Source organism: Idiotropiscis lumnitzeri, chromosome 3, assembly GCF_059441095.1.
Source record: "Idiotropiscis lumnitzeri isolate Australia: NSW breed Sydney's pygmy pipehorse chromosome 3, RoL_Ilum_1.0, whole genome shotgun sequence".
NCBI lineage: Eukaryota > Metazoa > Chordata > Actinopteri > Syngnathiformes > Syngnathidae > Idiotropiscis > Idiotropiscis lumnitzeri.
In genome coordinates, this window is record NC_142393.1 from 27,462,678 (window position 1) to 27,486,243 (window position 23,566).

At 41.1% G+C, this 23,566-nt stretch overlaps 2 protein-coding genes across 6 annotated transcripts in view; one reads left to right on the forward strand and one right to left on the reverse strand.

Moving 5' to 3' along the window:
• Positions 1 to 14,687, reverse strand: part of xirp2a (xin actin binding repeat containing 2a) — a 53,409-nt gene extending 38,722 nt beyond the window's left edge. The window contains exon 1 of the mRNA XM_088290551.1: positions 14,398 to 14,687. Coding sequence (XP_088146677.1) covers positions 14,398 to 14,592 — 195 coding nt within the window. The 5' untranslated portion in view covers positions 14,593 to 14,687. The remainder of the gene's footprint in view (positions 1 to 14,397) is intronic.
• Positions 14,688 to 20,054: 5,367 nt separating this feature from the next.
• Positions 20,055 to 23,566, forward strand: part of nbeal1 (neurobeachin-like 1) — a 34,098-nt gene continuing 30,586 nt past the window's right edge. For 4 of the 5 annotated variants that reach the window (XM_088292226.1, XM_088292228.1, XM_088292229.1 and 1 more), the window contains exons 1-2: positions 20,055 to 20,176; positions 20,608 to 20,911. In XM_088292226.1, coding sequence (XP_088148352.1) covers positions 20,861 to 20,911 — 51 coding nt within the window. In that variant the 5' untranslated portion in view covers positions 20,055 to 20,176; positions 20,608 to 20,860. Of the gene's footprint in view, positions 20,318 to 20,607; positions 20,912 to 23,566 lie in introns of all 5 variants that reach the window. The other variant, XM_088292227.1, reaches the window with a different exon arrangement.

Genomic DNA, 23,566 nt, shown 5'->3' on the forward strand with positions numbered 1-23,566 from the left:
AGATTGCTCACACTCGTAAAAAAAGATTTCACTTTCAGTGCACTGTCACTGAAGGTGTTATGGTACACTCGCCTGACTTGTGTGCTGGCAACGTGGGATCGGTGACCACTCGGCGATCGACTGTGTGTGCCCTGCGACTGGCTGGCGACCAGTTAAGGGTGTAGTCCGCCTTTAATTTTGATACATCCCAAGCCTGTGTGCAACTTTAATTCCACAAGCATATTAATGCTGGCTCCCTGACGTCAAAACTAATAACTCGCCCTCCTCTCTTCACTATCACATGCCTTCTGTTGATATTATGCAATAGTGAGCATTCTTCTTTTGAAGGTCATCCAGGCTTTCATGCAATCCCTCTTCCCCTCTCTCAGAGTTTGTGGACGGTTCGGCATCTGCTTTCTCTCTTTTCCAGCAGCGTCTGCTGTTCTGTATAATAAGGACTCCTTTTAAAAATAAATAAGTAAATAAATATTTTTCTCATGCAACAGCACAATTCTGGCTGTCCTCATTATGGTTAGACACAGCTATTCAAGACAAGCCGATGCAAACACAGGCACAGAGGAGACAAAGTTGAATGATGAGACGAGGGAAAGGCTGAGAAAATGGAGTGAAAAATACTAAGATGAAGAAATTCGACAAACTTGAAGGCTCTGTGAAAGATGCAAAAAGTACAGACCAACATGTGCTGTGGGCAGCCAAAGCTTCCACAAAGAGAGCCTATGATTTCAGTGTCAGCAAAGCAGACAAATGAAGGTTATCGCCATCCCAGATGGGGGATTTTCAGACCGATTTCTGCATGACCAATATCAACAGTAGATGTTTTTTCAGTTCCACGCTTTGTTGGCATTGTAAAAGCAATGCAAAGCTTGTCTTGATCCTCTTTCCAGTACCTTTGTGGTTTTCTTCTATCAAATGCAGATTCCCAAACATCTGCTCAACACTATCAGCACATTCTATACTACACAGACAAAAATATTGAAAAGTAGAATAAAAGTATTGAGACATCTCACTAAAAAGCAAGTACACTGTTCCCTCATTTTTCACGCCAAGTGAAGGTTGACTTTATAGTTGAAATGTAATTTTTATTTTTATTTGGAGGGGATATACGCGCCTCTATTAAGCCATTACAAACACACGCCTCCGCACACTCACTTGTTATACTTGTAATATACATATACATGTAATACATGTCATTTTTAAAATACAAAATGAAGAATAAATACTGAGCTGTAGGCTGCATAAATAAATTAATATGAGCAGGACATATTTTCTCTCCCAGAAAAAAAAACAACTAAACATTTCGTGACTGGTCAGACTTGGAAGTAAGAAACCCTGTAAAATAGTGAGGTAAAACTACAAGAGTTATGTTCACTTATCGGGAAAAAGTCCTAACCGTCTCCTTGCGTAAAGGGTTAAAAACTCCCCGTTTCCCTCAGCCACTCTAATGCGGTGGCTAGAGAAGAAGGAAATCTCCTAACCCAGTCATGGAAGAGATTCGCCTGAGTTCTAACGGCTTCATAATGTTGAAGAGTCAGTCCTAACTTTAAAATTATCAATTGCCCTTAATGAGGAACCGCATTAGAATTAAGACAAACGATAACCCACTCGAGGCATGTTTGCATGTGAAGCAGTTTTTTGGGCGGCACGGTGGCCGACCGGTTAGCACGTTGGTCTCACAGTGCAGCGATCGTGTGTTCGATTCCAGCTCCGGCCTTCCTGTGTGGAGTTTTCATGTTCTCCCTGTGCCTGAATTGCCCTTAGGTGTGATTATGAGCTCGGATGGTTGGTTGTCTTTGTGTGCCTTGCGATTGGCTGGCAACCAGTCCAAGGTGCACCCCGCCAACTGCCCTAAGACAGCTGGGAAAGAATCCAGCACCCTGCGACCTTAGTGATAAGAGGTACGGAATATGGATGGATAGATATTTTTAATGGAAAACGTGTTGAATGCTATTCACGCACGGCTCTCACCCTCTCAGTGCGCAGCAAATGTGTGCATACATAAAATAAAAGAAAATCAAACCTGAGCTGAATTTGCAATTTTTATTTTCATATTCACCTCCACGGTAGGGTTTGAATCCGGGCTGCGGCCTTCCTGTGTGAGGTTTCAATTGCTCTCCTCCAAAGGCACCCCTACGAGCAGACGCAGTAATGTCCAACGTCCACGTTGTGCAGTCATCACCTCACCAATCTGCTCATAACAGATTAGTGAGGGAAGGGGCCTTGATACGAAGAGAATGTGTTTGCACAATTTAAGCATTATGCGTCGATGGTTCAGATAATGGATGGATTACCCACTCTACTTTTGTAGCGGCTCTCTTCCTGATCGATCAAATCCGGAGTAAATATTTAGATACCTTCATGGCAATTACCGATATATTGGATATAGTCATCATTTCATTTGAAGGGAAAGTGGATTAAAAAAAAAACATTGGTGAAAAATGGCAAAAGCAATTCCAATTTTATATATTTGAATTAATTTCTTATGACATAACAATAACGCGTTCAAATCATCAGTGATCAACAGAAAGTGGAATGCAATTAATTAATAATTAAAAAGACTAGATTATTGTGAAAATTATTAGAACTGTACAATTGTTAATTCATCTTTAACCAAATTTACATGTGGAAAAGCGTAGAAAACAAATCAACAGACATCAACCGGAGTCATAGTAAAATTGGGAACAGTCGGATGTTCTCTTAAGCCAAAGCTCCCAAAAAAAATAAATTAAAAAAATTACAACATATCGAAATCATTTGACGTATACAGTTGCAAAAGTTATAATCCTGATTGAAAATAAAATGCTACACAATAATCGCAATAATAAAATAATACCAAAAGGGTGTAAAACATTTTTTTTAGATAAATATATTTTGAGTGCAACAAAGAGTAATCAGTTCTACAGTATGCATTGGATTTGTATACTGTATACGTATTGTAAATAGCCTTTCACTTGTATAGCGCTTTTCCACCTATTAAGGCACTCAAAGCTCTTCATACTGATTTGCATTAAGCTACTGATGGCACAGCATCAGGAGCATCTGGTGGTCATTATCTTGTTCAAGGACGCTCGACAATGTCACAAGGGTCGGGGATCGAACCCACTACCTCATGGTTGGGAGACTACCACCGATCCATTCTGTGTGTGTTCACAAAAGTTTCATATTTTCCACATTTATGTTACAACCTCATCCCAAATCGGAAGAAATTCATTTTTTTCATAAAAATTCTATACATAATTTTTTGCAAATATGTATTTTGCTTCTGTATCATATGTATAAATAAATATATAAAAGTTACTTCAATGTTACCTGAACTGTACTTTTGGCGGTGACTCTGTCATGGTCTGTGTTTGTTGATTTTTGTTTAGTATGCAGCTTCATGTGGTTGCGTTCCTTTGGTGTGTCTCTTGTTAAAGCAGATTGTGTCCACCTGTGCTTGTCATCCCATTCCCCAGAGTTAACCAATCATCTCCCTCCAACTCTATGTGGCTTGCCCAAGTGTTTCTTGTTGTCTTATCAATTTGTTTGTATCTAGTTCCCTGTTTCCTTTCAGTTATATGTCAAGTGTCTGTTCCTCAGTGGGATTTTTTTACTGGTGACTTGCTTGGCAAAACTTTTGAAAGACTCAAATTGACTTTGATTTGAACTTCATGACTGTTTAAATAATACTTTTAAAGTTGTCCTGTGTTTGGATGTATACATACATGTATTTTTTTGTGTGAATTAAATTTATTTTAGAGCTTTATATGTACTTTGGTGAAAAAGTACTTTATAATCTTTCCAATATATGTTGCAATGTAATGTAACAGAGCGAGATTGTTTGACTCGATTTACGACTTGCGTGAACCGAAAAATGACTTGACTCGACTTGCTTGGAATTTGTTGGTGATAAACCTGACTTGCTTGATTTTTGTTTTGGTGTTTTTTTTTTTTGTGTTAATTTAGGACCTGTTTGACACTTGGCGGTTTTAAATTCACAGTTGTTTGTGACTTGCATATATATGAGTGACTTAATCCCACATCTGTCAGATGCCCTTAGTTTGCAAACTGTGTGCATTGCTTTGGTGTTCTATGCTGCTGAGTACTGGAGCTAGTTGACACAGCTGTCATCGCCGTCTTTAAGTCAATCCCTACACCAAAAGTCTTCAAATCCTCTTGAGCCCCTATCCAGCTTGTTTTAAATGTAACCCTGTTCAACACACCTGATTCAAATGATCAGCTCATTAATAAGCTTTGCAGAACCCTGACAATGATGCTAATCAACCACTGGACAAGCACCACTGAGGACTGGACTTGGAGACCCTTGACCTTGCAGTTTTTTCCTTCAGTTTTGTCCAACAGACCACCTTCTGGGCAACAGAGAAAAGAGATGTCTTTCTGAGTTGACATGAACACTCCATGCTCGGTCAGCCCACCATCTACGCAACTGGAAGATGGCCCCAGTTCAAAACAAGGTGCCCAATGCAATTTATTTGCTGTGATGCATCCTTCGAGCGCAACATCACGGAAAGTCCATCTTCATTCAAAATGGCATGAGGGAGAGACAATCGTTTGTTAACATCATTCAGTATTAAATCAGTTTTAAATAACCAGAAAAACATAAAGTTATTAAAACCCCAGCATCTGACGGCACTGGAAGCATTTATTTCCACAAAAAAGACATGCTTTTTGTTTCTTTTTTGGTTTGTTTTTTTGGGGGGTTTTCCGACATCACATCATTCTTTTCACTAATTGGTAAATTTCGTTGACCGTTTGCTCGGCCTCTGAAATGTGTTTGGTGAGAGTATGACAAGATTTAATCGATTTCCAGGCTAATAACAGATTCAACCATTCTGTTATTGCTAATTAAGCAAAGGCGTTATTTTGCCGCCATGACAAGTACCTATTGCCGAGGTGTGGTCTAGTTTTCGTATAAACCAGCAGGAAATGCCTCACAGTTCTTGGTCGGCTGCTACATCAGCAAATATGGGCAAGCTAGTACCAGCCGCTGTGGTTCTTGCATTCTGCACTGTGGAGAACACCAAGAAAACTAAGTGCAATGTGATAAGAATTTAAAGGCCAGAAAAACATTTTCACACTACACTTAGCAACGCACACAATGCCATTGATTAACGCTTTAACGGTTAGTCACTAAACCATTCATTGTACCGGCACTGTGTAGAGATGGGAATTCCGTCCCAGGAATGGAACTGGGGGGGAACAGAGCCTGAGAGTTTTTTTTTTTTTTAAATAGGACCAACTATAATCATCCCTAACTAGGTCAAGTACTCACGGACATCCATTTCACTGACGAGTGACTGAAACACACTCAGCCTGTCTTGCGTGTGTAATCCTCCAATCCACAACTTCAGACCGAATGTGAAATATCACGACACACCGCTTGTCTCGTGCGTTTTCACTGTGTTTGTATGGGGAAGTGACTTTGCTTCGAGCAGACAAGAGAAGGGGCTCGTCCACTGTCCAAAAAGTTTACACATCCCCAGTCAGTTTGGTGACAGACAGTGGTTAAATAATGATTATAAATTATGAAGCCTCTGCTGTTAGCCTCTCTCCCACGGCTCCCACTCTTTTTTAATTTGGTTCTGGGGGGTGGGGGACAGACAGGTGAAATGTAAGGAGAGAAGGGCTTTAAATGAACGAGGATGGAGAGGAATGGAGGACAATCATATCATGAATATGGACGGCGGGACGATGATGGAAAGGTGTCCAAGTCGCTGACAAATAATGAACCGTAAAAGTGCCCATCTCTGGTGCTGCGATAGTGCGAGGACGGGCCACCACTTTGTGCTGCACTGCAGTGCGCAAGATGAGCATTTGCCGCAACGAGATGTGGTCTAAAATGTAAAATTAATTTGAGAGCGGTGTTGTGTTGACATCAAACTCACCTCAAAATGAGAGAGGCTGTCGGCGTGATTTCACAAATGCTAGTAGCAATAGACCAACCAGTGGTAGAAAAAGCATTCCTGTTATCCATCCATCCATCCATCCATCCATTATCTGTCCTGCTTCACCTCACAAGGGTCGCCGGCGGTGCGGGAGCCTATTCCAGCTATCTTTGGGCAGTAGGCAGGGGACACCCTGAACTGGTTGCCAGCCAATCGCAGGGCACAAAAAGACGAACAACCATCCGCTGTCAGGTACGCCGGTCGGCGAGGAGGGGGTGGACCCAAAATGCGAGGAAGCAGGGATAAGGGTAACTTAAAGGGAATTTATTTAACAAAACAAAACCAAAAGGCAAACAAGGAACTAGGACAAACAAACGTGGCAGGGTGCAAAATAACAAAGTCGAACTAAACGTGACTAAACAGAACAAAAACCGAGGAACAAAGACAGTGACAAAAACTAGGGGCGAGAGCGGGAGCGAGGGCGGGAGCGGGGGCGGGGGCGGGAGCGGGGGCGGGGGCGGGGGCGGGAGCGGGAGCGGGAGCGGGAGCGGGAGCGGGAGCGGGAGCGGGAGCGGGAGCGGGAACATGGGTGTGAACGAGATCAGGGAGCGGTCGTGACAGTCCAAACGGAGCAGCAATGACCCGACCATGAGTTGTTGGAGTGAGGTGTTCATATAGTCCAGTAATTAGGGGAGCAGATGGGCATCAGGTGTGTGAGGCTAACGGGGAACAGGTGCGTGGCTGGTGGGGAACGAGTGCTGAAGGGAAACGCCCCACTCAGCTGACCAAATAAACAAAAGGAGCACATGGCAGGAAGGTGAAGAAAATAACAAAAACACTGACATGACCGACACGGATCATGACATCCGCGCTCACACTCATCACTAGGGGCAATTTAGAGTGTCCAATCAACCAGCCATGCATGTTTTTTGAAATGTGGGAGGAAACCGGAGTACCCGGAGGAAACCCACGCAGGCACGGGGAGAACATGCAAACTCCCTACAAGAAGGCCGGCCCCAGAATCGAACCCCCGACCTTTGCACTGTGAGGCCATCATGCTAACCAGCCACCCCATTCCTGTTACTTCTTGATAAATTGCTCAGCAGGCACCTCCCAATATGGGCAAGCTTGCACCAGGGTGCTGTCATCCTTTCTCGCTGTCCGTTGGCAAACACCAAGAAACCCAAGTGCAATGTGAAAAGGCCTTAATATGTGACATTTTTCTTTCTTTTATTAACATTCCTATACTTCTTTTTGACTCTACATGCAAATAGCCCCAAACCAGCAGCAGCTGGGGTAAGATATAGTCCCATAATTACACTCCAGAGGCCACCAACTACACCCCCAACTGACAACTGCTGGCAGCATCATGGGGGCTCTTAAAATTGATGACTCATTCTGATTCCATTTTTAACAGGAGCACATTGCAAGGCAGCACAAAAACAGTGGGGTTCTGATCAATGAGTTCTATGTCATTCCAAAGGTTACCGTGCTAGATGAACCCTGTTTGAGTGTGGGTGTGCATGCGTGCATGCGGAAGCGTCGTGCGCACATGAGTGTGCCCGTGTTTGTGTGACTGTAATGTTTCATCATGGTTGATTTGCTAAAATGTGAGTGTCATTTCCCTTCTCTCTCGCAGTTCCTTTCTATCCATTCCAGTATTTATTATTTTTAAATGTGTCTTCATCTTTCTTTTCCAGAGTCTTCAATCCAGTCAAGCAGTCAAGCTTTGGCCCCATCCTTTCAGAATATAAATCATATTTCGCTCTCTTTCATCATACTTGATGCTATCTTGATGTTCAGTGAGCATCAGTGACCACATCAGCATGCGCCATTATTTATATACTGTGTGACGTTTTACAATGTGACTGTGGGCTGTGGCTCCGTTTTTAGCTTCCCTGAAAGCTGTATCCGGCTGCCCAAGGAAGTAACATTGGCTGACACCATGGATTCTTGCAAGATGGTTTCCAATTTCATTCTAAAGCGTCACTGAAAAAAGCATTTCATTTTCAAGTGCACATGATTAAAATGTGGAAAACTGCATGTATGTGCATGTGTGTGAGTGTGTGTGGGCGTGCGTCACTTTCATGAACATGGTGGATCACAGGCTATGGATTCCCAGTACCGTGCAGAGCACTGAGGGTGGCAGACAAGGTCTTTGCATGGCTGTCGCTCTTCAGACTTGTCAAACCGCTTGTTCATTGTGCATCTAAGCTCTGCTTCTCAGTCAGCATTTTTCATCTTGGGGTCCAATAAGATGAGCGGCCAATCTTGGGAATCTCGACATGGAGACAGATTTTCTTTAAGTGTGATGCCAGGCAGAGATGAGACATGGCAAGGAGCCTCCACAGTGACAAGTGTGTATACAATAGATGATAAGCCCTTATATCTTATCCTTAACTGTTAATGCAAATTGGCTGTGAGTCAGCAAATATGTACTGTATTTACAAGATGTGCAAAATGAGCAGTGGAAGTATGTACGTGTACATTTATTATACTCTGGAGTAGTTGCCAGGCAATTACAGGGCACATGCAGTATAGAACAAGAGGGCCCAATTACTGTCCAATACAGGCGTTTTTTTCTATTTTTCCCTCCTCCAACACTTCTGAGTCGAATGATCAGCTCATCAGTGAGAATCCGAAAAATCTGGGCAGAAGTGGGTTAAAAGGGTGGTGATAATGTTGTAGTCGCCTGCAAGCCAAAAAAAGGGCGGTCAATCCGCCAATTAAAGTGGCTCCTCTTATTCTCCTTAAATGTGGGACACTCACATCTCACATGGCAACATGCATGGAGATGTCCGTTGGGGAATAGGAAGCAGTGAAAAGGATCCGTGTGTGACTGAAACACTGTCACTGCGCTTGGCCCGTGTCACAACAAACAATGTCAGCGAGCTGGTGTTAACTGCTGGCGACTTAAATATGTCCGTGGACTTTTTGTATCTGTCCTCACCACCGATATCTCATGTGCCCCCCAGAAACTTCATGCCAGACATTGGGATGATTTTGACACAATAATAATATTCTCAATAAATAATTCAAATTCAATTCTGTGAGACTCAAAATCTGTCTGCTTGTGCCCTGAGCAAATTCACCAAAATCGCATTAGCCCCGTGGTTCCACCTACTGCGCTAGATTTAGATGTGGTCCCAGCAGGCAAAGACTGAACCTGCCCTTGACCCAAATTTGTGACACAGCACACTTACAAACACAACAGATCAAGTGAAGGCCAATGACTTATTAAAATGACTCCAGAGCCATATTTGACCAACTCTCTCCAACATTGCCAAAGTCCAGGCAGACAGCAACAAGTCATCATCACACAGCACTTTTGCAACGGGCACACACCGGGCCCCGCTGCCAGCTCCATTAAAAGATTTGAATCAGTGAAAGCGAGACGCTAGAGATGCCTGGTAAACGTTAATGGAATTTTTACGAGCTCAATAGACTTGATGGAGACGCCAGTGTCCTTATCAAGTCCAGATCCATTTTTCATGGACACACTGTGGCTTTTGGTTTACTTAACACTTAACTGGGTGCAATCAAGGATGCTGGAGTATGTTTTTTGGGCTTCCCTCGGGGATTGGCTATTGTTCCACGCTTCTCTCGCTGCGTGTGTGTTTTGACTAAATAATTGGTTAACTGTGGAGGCTTTACTCCAGTTAGTGGCTTAAAAACAAAATAAGAACATAGAGGGCAAACACTCCGAAGAGGACAAACAGGAACATGAAAAAAAAACTAAATATCCGTTTGTGGTGATGAGGACTAGTTCAGTTATGAAATATACCGCTAGCCCATTCCGTACCACCAGCTGTGCTCTCTAAATGGCATGATGTCATGTTACCCTACCACAAAAATCAAGTGACAAAAATCCCCCAGCCGTTATGATTTTCTTTCTGGTGTCTGGTATAACTACTTTGCCTTAAACCATTTACATTTTTGTTTCAAATATACCAAGAGGAGGGCACTTTTCATACAAATAGTAATAATCCGACAGACTGATACATATATTCATACAAGTTATGAACTCAACACCCTCGCGGTGATAATAACCGAGATTATATGGTTCCTGTTGCAATGCCATCCGATCCCATCAATGCCACACTACCACCCGCTGGCCAATAACCGCCAACACATCCGTGAGTAAATGGTACAATGCCAATGTGGTTTGGATTTTGTAGTTATGTCATGCACAAATAATGCCACTGAAATCTGATGAGTAAGTGACACTGAACGAGTGGTATGTTACTTGAGAGATGATTCCAATCATTTCTCACAGTCAGCTACAAAGGACAGAAACTCATCTCTGCAATCTACAAAAACAACAATAAATTTGTATTATGGTACATATATTCTTCATTCTATACCATATGACCTAAACACTATTTTCACATCAATGTTTAATGTTTTATTTGATTTATATTACGTATTACTATTAATACAATTATTAGTAGTAGTGTTGTTGTTATTATTAATAGTAGTAGTGGTTGTAGTCGTAGTAGTATGTATTTAGTTGTTTATTTTAATCAACTTTTGAGTCCCAATGCACTGCAAGCTGTCTGTTTTGTTGTAAAAAAAAAAAAAAAGACTGCAACAAATGTTGGTATTACTCTTTATAAAAGCATTGAAAGACATTTCAGCTGAGGCCTTTGTTCAAATGGACAAATCCTTTTAGAACAGAGACCACTATAAGGGGACATGCTAATAAATTATCACCAGTGTATTGCTTATGTTCAATCAAGCATGAAAGTGCGAGAATGCAAAGTAATGTTTTGATCGTTTTTTTTTTTCATTAGTTTACAAGATTGGGCAGAAACTGCACAACTGGTATCCATAAGTGACATGCAAGAAGTAAAAAACAGTTGACTTGGGGCCAACTACCAACAAGGTTAGGGTTCAACAGTATAGCATCATGCATCATGAGTCAAACAAGTCAGATTGTTAATGTGAATGGGCCTTTTAGGAAGTAATTAAATAGGTTGTTATTTTACTGTGCAGGAGGACATGCAGTACATTCAAACTGTATGTGCATGTGTGACACCGACATGATCAGAGATAACATTGTCTGTATCATGCATGTGAATCTGCATGTGCACATTCTTCCTTGTGTGCACAGTGATGACCAGAAGGTCAGATGCATGCTGTAAACACAGACCTGTGTTCACTGAAGCTCATCCTGCAATGAAAACACGCTCTTTGCACCGCAGATAAATCTGTGCATCACCTTACGCTCGGGCTTAATGGAAGCAGACTTTCCTCCCACAGTGGGGATTTAAGCTCCATGACCACTTGGGAGTGTGTCAATCTGTCCCACCAATGACATGGCATCATTTGAATAATTAAAAATGGGGCACAGCAAGAAAAAAAAGTGGAGGGGGGAAAAAAAACCGTCATCAAATATTAAGCTTTGCCTTGGGTTACAGCCAAGGTCATGTTTTAGAAGCTGTAGTCTCTTACTGGGAACCAGGGAAACTGTCCATGCATGTGCTGACAAAGCTTAACACAAGCTTAGCATCTAAAAACCATAAGCACTTGTGATATAGCCGACTGAGTGCATAATGACAGGCATTAGATATACCGATAGACCAGGTATTTGGTGGCCATTGGGAAATTTGGGATGACTCCAGAATGGCCAGTCTGACATGGCACAGCTTTTTATTTATTTATTTATTTTAATAAAACCTTATTACTGTATAGTTTCCGATTCATATTGCCATCAAACAAGACACAAATACAGACTTGTGTTCAACATATTCAGGGTGACATAGGGTAGCCTGCATGCACAACAGTGCACACGCCAAGGGGCTGCAAAGCACACGGCTGGTGGAGTGTGCTCAGCCAGAGTCGTACTGTCATACACAACAAAAAAGTAAGTCTGCAGGCTGCAATGTGTTTATGCATCGTTGGGCAGTTGCTTGTTGTTGTGCGACCCACAAAAGCTGCAAAGTAACAAGCTCTGAGGGCGTCGGACCTGCCTCCCCTTCCACCACCACTTTGGGTTACCGGTAGTCCTTTTCACTGATTGGTCCAGGCTAATCTCGTTTTCCCTTTGCTGCAACTTGCTATTATACAAGATAGCAAGTTGAATGTCACAAAGAAAAAAGGAAGGTGAGAATATAATGACGCAAAACAGACAGAGCTTTTCCGTTCGGGTGGCCTTTAAGATACTGCAGAGGAAGGATCTAGGACAACAGGTGGGAAAATGGTGAAATATTAGCTCGAGTAGACCATGCATTTCTTATGCAAATGTTTGATAACGCTTTTGAATTACTCTTTATAATTCATAATTACTAGTACATTAGTCTTTATCTATTGCATGACTGATACCCGTTGTTGCTCACCAGAAAATTAATTTAAGGAGTTAAAGGATATCGATATATTATTTGATGTGTGAACAAATGAGCTGGATTACTCTGACATCGGAAGGCCTTTGGGGGGGTGCGTGTGTGCGTGTGAGCATGCACATGCGTGTGCGTGTGATTTATGCCTAGGCTGTCTGACATGCCTTTGTATATTAAGAGCGTAATATATAATACATTAGGATGATTGTAGTAATTATTAGCAGCAGGAACCTCAGTTGTGAAGGTCACTGGCAGAGTGATTATTGCGGGCAATGGCAATGCTGGTGAGGACCAAGTAAAACAAGAGCTTTATCAAAATTTACCAAGTTTTGATTGATTAATCTGAGAGGTATTATTTATTATTCATATAAAGAAGATGTTTCTTTTTATGGATTTAATTTGCAGTGGTGTGGACCTGGACTATGTTAAAATTTGGCATTGTTATCTTTGTATTGGCCGAGTGGTCTAAGGCGCCGCGTTCAGGACCCAGTCTCCCCAGGAGGCCTGGGTTCGAATCTCGAATTTCCCCATTGTGGGACTCACAAAGGGCAAATTATTATTATTATTATTATTGGCATATTTAAAAAATCTAATAAATACCCAAAGCTGCAATTGGCTGATGGATGGAAAGTGTTCCAAAAGTTGTGATTGGTGAGTTCACTCACATTTTTCAACTACTATTTTTCGCAAAGCTTATAACAGGTATTTACTTGAATAATATCTTTGATGCTTGATTCAAAATCACCAAATATGACGTATATTTAATTCAAAGACTGTTCTAATAGCTTTCTTGGATTCTTGAATACGATTTAAATGGAGACATCTTTACAGAGTTTTATTTTCACAACATTCCTCAAAACTGCCCACAAGCGCCAGACTCCAGCAGTGTTGGTTTGCAAGGCCCAGTGGTAACTTAAACACAATGTTTTGTTCTGAGGCGTGCTAAAGACAGCTAATATGGCACAATATTTGCAAAGTATGCAAATTATTTTATATGTATTTGGCAACACATGCCAGAATGTGCAGAAAAGTTTAAATTAAAAAAAAACAAGGTCAGTCTAGACGCCTTAAGTAAAGTCTTTTTTAGCAACACTGAAGAGAACAAAGACCCTCCAAATATGCAATCGTGTCACTTTTTTTTTTTTTTTTATGCAGATCATTAGCCGCAGTCATCCGTGTGGAATATATATACCTCAGTTACCAGATGTGACATCAAGTGAACTTTGGTCACTCTCTTTTTGTTTGATGTGAGTCCAGCTACAGACAACTTACCAATTACTGGGTTATTTTTAAATCCTTCTCAACCATACATCTGTCTCAAATAACAGGGTGTTGAAAGGCACTATCCAGTGGCAATGTCTCGAGTGTCTGTTCCACTGACTGACACTGTGCGTGACTACGTCCCCCATAATGCACTGGCTCAGGATCGTGTCCTGGCATTGGGAAGAAAATTTGGATCATGGTGAAGTTTCCATTCACCATCATCCCAAAACTTGCAGCAATAAATTTCACAACCGCAGTGGGTCAAAAAGTAGGTCGTCTGGGCTCCTCAAAGTCATCATTAAATATTAGGAAAATGTGAGTGAGACTTTCCTCTCAGGTTGCCAGCTGAGATGGAAAAACAGAGCAGGAGAGCTATGAGCTCTAACTTAACGTTTTATCCCCTCTCAATTCAACCAAATGATACAATTAGTCCAAACAATGTTTTCAACACTTTAGCTACCAATGCTTTAAAGTGTGTCACCACTTGATACCCAAGATTCATACATTATTCACTAAGGAATTAAGGAGCAAGTAAGAAAAATGCTGCAGTGTTTTCATGTTTCCAGGAGGGGTGTGTTTTTGAGAAAATTAATTAATCATGTAGTTTTTGCACAATAACAAATAAACCAAAACACCAATAAAAAGAAAAAAAAAACATGGGGGAGGTGATAGATAGATTTCCAAGTGCGTAATTTCCCCACAGTGATCTGTCTACCAGATGCGGGCCTGCTACTTGTGGCTTCTGCACACATTTTTCAGCCTCCTTGTTGAAATGCAAGTCACATGAAACTCATCCATTTCGTTGACATATTCAACGAACGCGCAAGACATACGGCAAATGTCGGACTCTGGTGACACGCTAAAAAGTGGAAAATGAACGAACTAGAGGGGAATTTCAAGGTTTCGATACTCACAGTTGACTTCTCAAACATCCTCTTCAGACTGTCAAGCGGGATGTCAAACCTTTCAATCCTCTTAGCAGCTTGCAGGTCTTCTTTGAGCACCGGGTCTTCTGATGTCTCTACCTGTGGCCCTTGGTGGCCTTGGGAGTGGATGACTGAGGACGCTGGGCTCGCTGCCTCCTCTCCATTTCCTGATTGAATTTCCATTGTCCTCAAGAAACCGTATCCCCCACCTTCCCTTTCCCTTCAGAAGAGGAAATGGATCGTGTCGGTGAGAAGATGAGGGACAGAGAGAAGGTGAATGAAAGATTCTTGCGAGATTCTTCTTTGTGTGAGGAGTTCCGCACGTTGAGCTGGCTGGAAGGAGGAGGAGAAAGGGAAAGTTTGCCAAAGTTTTTTTTCCCACATCGTCCCTGTAATTACACACACAGAGGGAAAAAGAGTGAGGCTGCCAGAGCAAAGAATGAAGCGGAGAAGCTGTTCTGATTCAATACGATTAACCTTAAAAAGACTCTTTCTCGCAGGAGGCCGCTGAGAAAAATGTCTGAGGCAATCTTTTTCTCACAAACTACAAAAGTCAAGCCAATACATTTTTGGTACATACGAACTGTTACACGCATACAAATGTAGAGTGCAAGCCCATCATAATTTGATCCTGCTAAGCGAATAGATGGACAAACAAACACAAACAAAGCAGTGTGACACATTTAGTTTTTTGTCTTTTACCTTGGAGGTCAATAAACTGTATTTGCTCCCAGTATAAACAGAGTAAAATTTTTGTACAATATTCAAAATAATGGCAAATTTTACACAGAGAAAACTTTACCTGCAAAAACTCGTAAGGATTTGTTAAATTCCGAAATTCAATGTTAAATATTATAAATATTGCTCTTTTTTTTTTATTTCGGCGTAAATTTTACTCTGATTATGTTACTCTCAAATTTTACTCTGTTTAGCCAAATGTACAAAATTTACTGCGTACTCTAGCCCACACTCAAGTTATACTCTGCTCAAAAATTACAGGAAACACATACAAACCAATTTCACTTACTAACTGAATAAAGTTCATTCTGTCTGTTATTTATAATGAAATGCATTTGGTTCTTTTATCTCAGACAGGTTTAGCTTGTTATTTACCTGACGTGTTTCGGCGGCAGTCTTTTGCCTTCTTCTGACGTTCCAAAACGTCAGCTGATAAAGACAAGTCACACAGCATAATGTGACACTGAAGAAAGCGAAAGACTGCCGCCAAAACATGTCAGGTTAATATCAAGCCAAAATAATGTGTCTGAGATAAAAGAACCAACGAGTTTAACTTCACTTACTGTTGTGAAAATCGGAAAGACAACAAGTAGGAGGGCAGGCAAACAGAAAGACAACCTCAAGAAAAGGTTTTGCAGGCCGGGGCTATGGACATTTTCTCTCTCCTCCTTTTTGGATGACTCCTTGCTACAACTGGTCACGGGGATCAGACAAGATGCTCTGGTAGTGCAACACCATCAGTGTAGCACATCCAAATATACCCTGGCCAGAAGTTTAGCTGCACAGTACATTGTCAGCTGTCAGGAGACAAACACACCAGGAGAGGTAGTGAGCGAAGCATCACACGAAGCACATGTCAAAGAATTTTGACATGACAGGTGTAAATATTCTGCTGCTTGTAGCATCCGCCAGTATGACTCGATTGGCAGTGGCCGGTGATATCATGAGGCAACATATCCTTAGATGTCCCTTATGGTGGAATGTGTCAAGAGATTCCCTGTGAAAAAAAGTAGGACAGACCATTCCAGACATCCATTTTCAATACCGCTTTCCCTGTTCAGGGTCACAGGGAGCTGGAGCATAACCCAGCTGATTTCTGATGAAAGGCAGGCTGCACCCCGAGCTGGAGTGGGAGGACACATCTATGCACGGACAATCAGTATTTACTCAAGTCACACCATCACTGAGTGGAAACTGAACCTATGCCGCTTGCACCAAAGTCAGGTGAATGTACCACCAAACCAATCAGCGACTTGATTGGCTGTTCCCCAGACCTTCACTGCACTTCATTTTATTAAAACGTCCCTGTAGGGTGATTTGCTTTGCAGCAGGTCACGCTGAATATATCTACCTGACCTGGATCTAGTCGAGGACTATCAAGAAGTCACGCGTCCACAGCCATGCAGACCAGGCATGGGCAAACTACGGCCCGTTAAACATGCGGCACGTTAAACGTTTTAATCCGGCCCGCCGAACTTGAAAAAAGTTAAATGAACAAACCTTGTTAGTATTTTATTTTCTAAATAAAGTGTTTTTTCAAAGATATATAAATTGTTGTAATGCTTTTATTCACCTTCATTTAAAATTAAATGTATTTTTTTTCTCCAATGAGGTGAGGTTACTAAAACACTCCATCCATCTGCTCCTGGTCCGACTCTCTGTCAAATTTTAGAACACATTGTGGCCCGCCAATCAAAAAGTTTGGCCACTCCTGATGTAGATTGTACAGAAATCCTCACCAGATCTGGCATTTAATAACATGGTAGGGCGTACATACACAATGAATGAGCCACATTGCTTGTATTGAAGAAATGTGCAGATGATAGCATCTGCGATATCATTTATTTCATTCGGATTTTAAGTGTCAACAACACTCAAAGAATATAAAGACATCTCCATTACAATTTGGGATCTACTGCCCGGAAATAGCTGGGATAGGCTCCAGCACCCCCCGCGACCCGAGTGAGGAGAAGCGATACAGAAGATGGATGGATGGATGGATGGATGGATATGGCCGGACCACAAGGAAAACTGGCTGGCTCGCCAGAAACGGATAAACCGATGTTGACCTCACCACCCATCCGGTCTTACACAACTTCCTTTTGCCGGTAAAAAGAAGGTTGGCACACTTGCTTGTGCTGCATCCAGGACGGTGAATAGGTCAGTGCTGTACTTCCTGTGGGGCTCGCTTACATGATGTGACAAAACTTTTAATATTCACATCCTAAATACTGCCATGTTTAAAACTTGATTCAATTAATGTTTTCTTCCCATTTTGGAGGACAGAAGAGCATGAAGCAAATGATGATTTGATGATGATGTGGAAGAGGAGGAGGAGGAGGTGGAGTAATGTAAGTGAGCTGACTGAGGGTGTCATGAGATAGTAGCGTCTTAGTTACAATAATCTGTGATAACAGGTTTTGAAAGTCAGACAGAGTCAAGAATAAAAGGAAAAGAGAAAGATGTCAAGAGGTAATCCGGATAATGCCCTGATCTTAATGAATGATCTGGCATGAATTATGACATATTTTGTACATCTGTTCTATGAGGATAAAGTAGAACTCCCTTCTACTTGGGATAAATACATTATTCAAAGAGGGCCAAAGCACTATGCAGTGGCTCACTTTACAGCACTTAGTCACATGCCTGAAAGAAGAAACATAAAACATATTTTGACTGTTTTAGGGCTTTCCTGGCTATTGGTGATTTGTCTGTTCCCAGAATATAAATGGAATATTTTACGAAAAATAAAGAAAATGTCAATGATTAATAGCTTTTATTAAATATTGATGTATTTATTTTAGTTCAAAACAAAATGATGCATACAAAATATATTTCATTTACTTTTTTGCAACATGCTCCTTTTTTACAAAGCAACATATCTGTTTCAATAATACATTTGCAATTTTGTTGTAAAAACAATAAACACAAATATAACTTTATTATTGTATAAATAACATTAAAATCACTTTATATAAATCTTATGAATGGCAGCAATTGTTATTATTAATATTTTTTCACAATTTATTGAGTTTCTATCGTATTAGTTCTATGTTCTTGCCTATCAAACAAAAAGCCTAAAGTCCTCATGATGCCACCGTCAGGAAGTGTAATTGGGGACCTGAAGGAAAGTTCATGAAAATATGTCACAGTAGGAGGTTTTACTGTATGTCAGTGAACCTGTTTTTCAAGTATAGCCCTAAATTGTACATTCTGCCAACATATTCTGGTATGCTATATGTTCCCAGTGATAACACAGTATTTTTAAAGTTCCTGCTTTTTTTATGTTAATTTGCAGATCTGAAAGAGATTAACAGCAATCGTGTGTTTACCCTTTTGAAGAAATTAGGTATCAAATTGTGATGTTCCTAAACGCTGAGCATGTGTTATACTTAACAATTCTGATTTCATTATATTTCATAAAAAGGGAGAAATTATAAAACATGAGATAATGGACATATAAGGTCTTATTGAAAGAAAAAGGTATTGTTCAATAGTTACACAACACCTTGCAGTACAAATAAGAGGATGGAAGTCTCTCACAATGTCTGAACGATCCATCCAAAATTAAAATTATGTAAATGCTTGAGCTCTACACGCATATAATTTACTTGATAGAAGAAAGGTCAGGGCATTGAAAAGTTGCCAAAAGACATTTACATAATCACTATTTTATGGCACAGGGCTAAAATTCAACCAACTCTCACGGCGAGTTTTCCTTGAATACAATGAAGCAATATTTCATATCTTCACAGGCTCACTAGGGTAAAAATGTTGTCGAATGCCATTGCCAAATTCTATAGGAGAGGACTCTACTTTTGTTTTTATCCTCTGTTTTCTCTATGAAGTGTTCTTTAAACCACAGTCAGCAACTGCTTCTTTCCTCCATACATGGACAATTAAATGCCAATAAGATGATGTGCACCTTATTGTTGTGCCGTTGAATCAGTAACTTACATTTAAAAGTGAAAGTCCTCCAGGGAGGTTCTAATTTGGAGAACTAAAATTCACCTATCAGTCTTTTGCAAATATTCATCACAAGATGAGAGCACCAAATTATTCACGTGCCAATGCTGCCCTCTGCTGCTTATAGCTCAACAATTCTTTCAGCCGTTTAGGGGTCCAATGTTCAGTTCGAGTACTATATTCAAATGGCGTGAGTTAGAAGAAGTGCATTTGATTTTAAATATGCATTCTTAAATGTAAATTACCATACACTTGCTTTTAAAGTCAAACTCTCAATCTGAGTTTGGATTGTCGAGAGATGGATCTCGACAAGTTTTTCATTCAATTGTGAATTTGGTTTATTGCTTTTTATTGAAATAAATAAAATAACAAATGGATGAAGAATTTTATTCAGATTTTTGAAAGATAATACAATCCTTGCTGTTCCCGACTGGTTGCATCTCTACACCTTCTCCACTGGGCGACGGTATAGCGTCAAGAAATGAAACACGCAAAGCCCCTTTGGCAACTGCAAGGGCCACATCGGCACCGTAAAGCAAGAAAACATGTCGTAAACATTAAACATACTAATGGGTCTTTCGACGCGCGTATGCCGGTTGTTATCATATAATAAATAGATTGAAAAATTAACAAATGTACTTCTGTGAGAAAACGCAAAGGCATAACGCTGCTAGTTTGACCAAAACATTTGGAATGCGTATTCCATGTCCGGTTTGCTACCAAAATAAGAGGTAACAGTATCTATACACAAAGGTGTTCCCACTACAAACATAAATACATCTGAAATATCTAGACATTTAACAATATCCTTAAAAATAATCTTCAACTCGTCGATTTCACACTAAATGTTGCACTTTTTGTGTGAAGAGCTCTATTTGGGATGATTTGGAACCCGTTCTCTTATTTTGAAATAAACCTTAACGTCGTCATTGAAATGAAGGCTCCATTCCATTCCACGCATCTCGTTGTTTTTGCCAACTTGACGCGTACTGCTCCGGCAAAGATAGTCATTTTCGCTACCCAGGTGTCTCCTTATTCTCTTCCGCGAAACCAAAACAAACAGGTACCGCCATTCTTATGAAATACAAGACCGTTGTGGTTGGACAGGTTCGGTCAGACGAGCAGTTTCTGTCACATGAGTAAAAAGAATGTTAACAGATGGAAATGGGCATTTTGACAGCTAGCTTGATGTTAGCTTGAGCAGGTAATGTCGTCTAATGCGTTACGTTTTTGTCCGAAAATGTCTGAAGGTGTGACACAGCTGTTACAGGACTGTCGAGGCCGGTTGTAGCTTCCGTGCAGAGCACACACGAGAAGTAGACTTTGCGATTGTTCATGTGTGCGTGTTGACCGAGCAGAGTAGTCCGACTGTTTCTGCTTGCATATACATGTAGTAGGGCAGCTCAAAGTACATCGAGAGTGACAAATGTATTTGCTCGCTTGTAGCTTCTTGTACGGTAACAATTATCTAAATCTGTGGTGCTCTCCTGACAGGGTCGACATTGTTCTGGATACCGACTATCTCGTCCTTCTGAAGTGTTTTTAATCACCAGCAGCCACCAGTAACTTCTTCTCGGAAGCTTTTCCGTGGATTTCGCTGGTTTTGTGTGATGTAATGCCAGCGTGGGACGATCATGACGCTGCTGCCCAGCAACCGTGGTTGAGGTCTTGACTTGACAACCATGAAGCTCCCACGGAAGTGACCTCTGTGGAGCTTGTAGCCCAAGGGGGGCCATCGGTGGTGGTCATGGCCTCGAGCGAGAGACTCTACGAGGTCTGGATGCTTTACTGCACCAAGGTGAGATGCGATCTCATTGCTCAATTCTTGGACTGTGACTTGGACTTTGAGAGCTCATTAGTGTGTATCTGCAATATGCTAGGCTGTAAATAGTTCCAGCAATATTTGCTCACTCTGACACAAGCACATCACTGAAGCGCCCCATTAGTTCTTCAGTAGATGGTCATTTCTCATCAGGAAATTGGCACTGTTATAAATTGTATTCAGTTTTTACAATGGAGATGAATGAGCTGACTATCAAACTGAGCCAGCATGCTTGAGTCAGCTGTTGGCTAGATTTAATTCACCTGCCTATAAATCTTGAGCATTTCCAGGCGTCCAATCAAAACAGCCTGCCTGAGCTGCTCCTCATGTGAGTCTGGCGACAACAACACACTGCCCACACTAATCCCTGACAATAACACGCACAGTACGGCAACCTCCCCGCTTAAGAGTATTTTCTCCATGAAAGCAAAGCTGCGTGTGGAAGTGGAGCTTGTATGATCACATGATCATGACGGTCATTCCAGCCAGTGGTGTGGTTGCACAGTCATTTGTAAAAAGTCTAAACGTTGCTAGGTGTGTGTGCTTGCATTGCATCAGCATCATTCGGTCAGGAACAAACTCAGTTTTTATGGTTTTGTCCTGGCCATGAGCCAAAATGTCTCTTGACATTCTCCTTGCTTTAGTGAAATTAGATGCAGAAATTAGTTGAAAAGGGGGAAAAAGTGTGTGTGGGGGGGTGCGTGGGTGTGACGACACAGTTTTGAAGCCAGTGTAGATGGGGGCCAGGATGGTGGAATCAGCGTCACCGTGACACAAAAGTAACCAGAGATGAACACCTTACCCTATTTTGCTGGTCCGCCCTCCGTCCGCGATCTAGGTACCTATCAATCATCGTCCCTCCGTCCTTATTCATAAAAAAAAAAAAAATGAAATAATCGTCCTGCGTCCCTGTCTGTCCTCGTCCTGTTTGAGCGCTTCCATTCCTACTTTTTACCAGTGCGTAACAAGCCCCAACCTCTGATTGTGAACGAGGCTTGCATCTTAGAAAAACATATTCATAGTTTTATTGTTAGTTTGAAATGACAGCCGAGATCTAGATGGTGCAAACAAAGTCATATAGTTTAAATCGATCACAAATTTGTGAGTAATTTCTCCAAGACCGTTAATAGAACCATTTAGGTTAAGGGTGGAACTTATCAATACATCATTTTTTTCTTTTTAAATCCAGCCTCGGCCAGTGTAGTACTGGAGCTCAGTACCAATCCCGCATGCATGTCTGTGTGCAAAGATGCAAGGCATCAAAGTGTGGATGTAGCAGAATGAAAATACTCGTCGCTTGAATTTTACCTGATATTTACAAGGTTCATATTGTATTTGACAAAAAGAATAGAGTGTTGAAGAATAAAGTGTTCAATGATCCCAATCTCAATCAAAATAATCTTGATTATCATTTTTTGTTTCAGAATCGGCCATCCCTACATCCTGCCATATAAATGTGTCTCATATCACAAATAAACGTCAGCTTATTAATGTCCTATTGTCCATACTTGTGATATGCCGCAGCGCTTTTCCCAAAGCACTCTAGTGCGGAGAGGTCACAGATGACAGCTAAGCCCATTATATAATAAGCGATCCTCGTCGGTGCTGTCATTGGCTCGTGCCTGTGTGTTATCACTGTACAGAGGCATCTGCTGGTTTCCGCTTGTATCCAGTGGAAGCAACATAGCTCTGCAGTCCATGTTGTTTTTTTTCCAACACTTTCGTCTTGAAGTCCCTGTGATTTTTAAGCATCCTACTAATGCCTTCTGTAGGAATCTTAACAGCAGGTAGAAGAGGGAAATAAACACGAACTGTTGCTGCATTTGTAACTGATGAGTTGGAACCGCTGGGTGCTGGTTTGGTCACTGATTAAAAAATTTTATTTTTAAAGATTTGCAATCAAATTTAACCCAATAAAATAAAATAAAAATATAAGTCCATTGTCAAACTCTCAACATTATAAAACACTAGCTGCAATTTTACAATTTAATAGTAGCTATAAACAAGAAAATAGAAAGTGATCCGTTTGTTGCTTTGAATATGAGTCTTCCCTTGAAGTACATTCTAGTTGGGCTGCGGATATTGAATATTTTTGTGTTTGAGTAGCCAGTTTAAAATACTATCGGATAATGCAGTATTCCAATGAGCTGTGTCTTTGCTTGGTGAAAGAGCAATTCTGAATAAACAAGCGAAATAAGATATTTCCCTTCATGAATGAACTGTTGATTTCCTGTTTTTTATATAATCAACAGCTTCCATTTCTTAAATTCACATTGTGCATAGCAGCAAACTATTTTCTTTTTTCAAGAAACATTTTCAGTGAAGCAATTTCAACCAGGAGTCACTGATGGTCCAGTGGTACATCCGCCTGATTTGTGTGCGGGCTGCGCGGGATCGGTTCCCACTCGGTGACGGTGTCTATGTGTGTCATGTGACTGGCTGGCGACCTGTTCAGGGTGTGGTGCGCCTTTTGCCCGTAGTCAGCTGGATTTGGCTCCGGCACCCACTTTTGTGGTACAAGACATTGGGTCAGAAATTGAAGGTTCTTCCTTTCAAATTTGGCAAAAAAACTGTATATATTTTGCAACATATCAAAATGAAGCCCTGTAGTCAGTACATCTAGATTTCCTT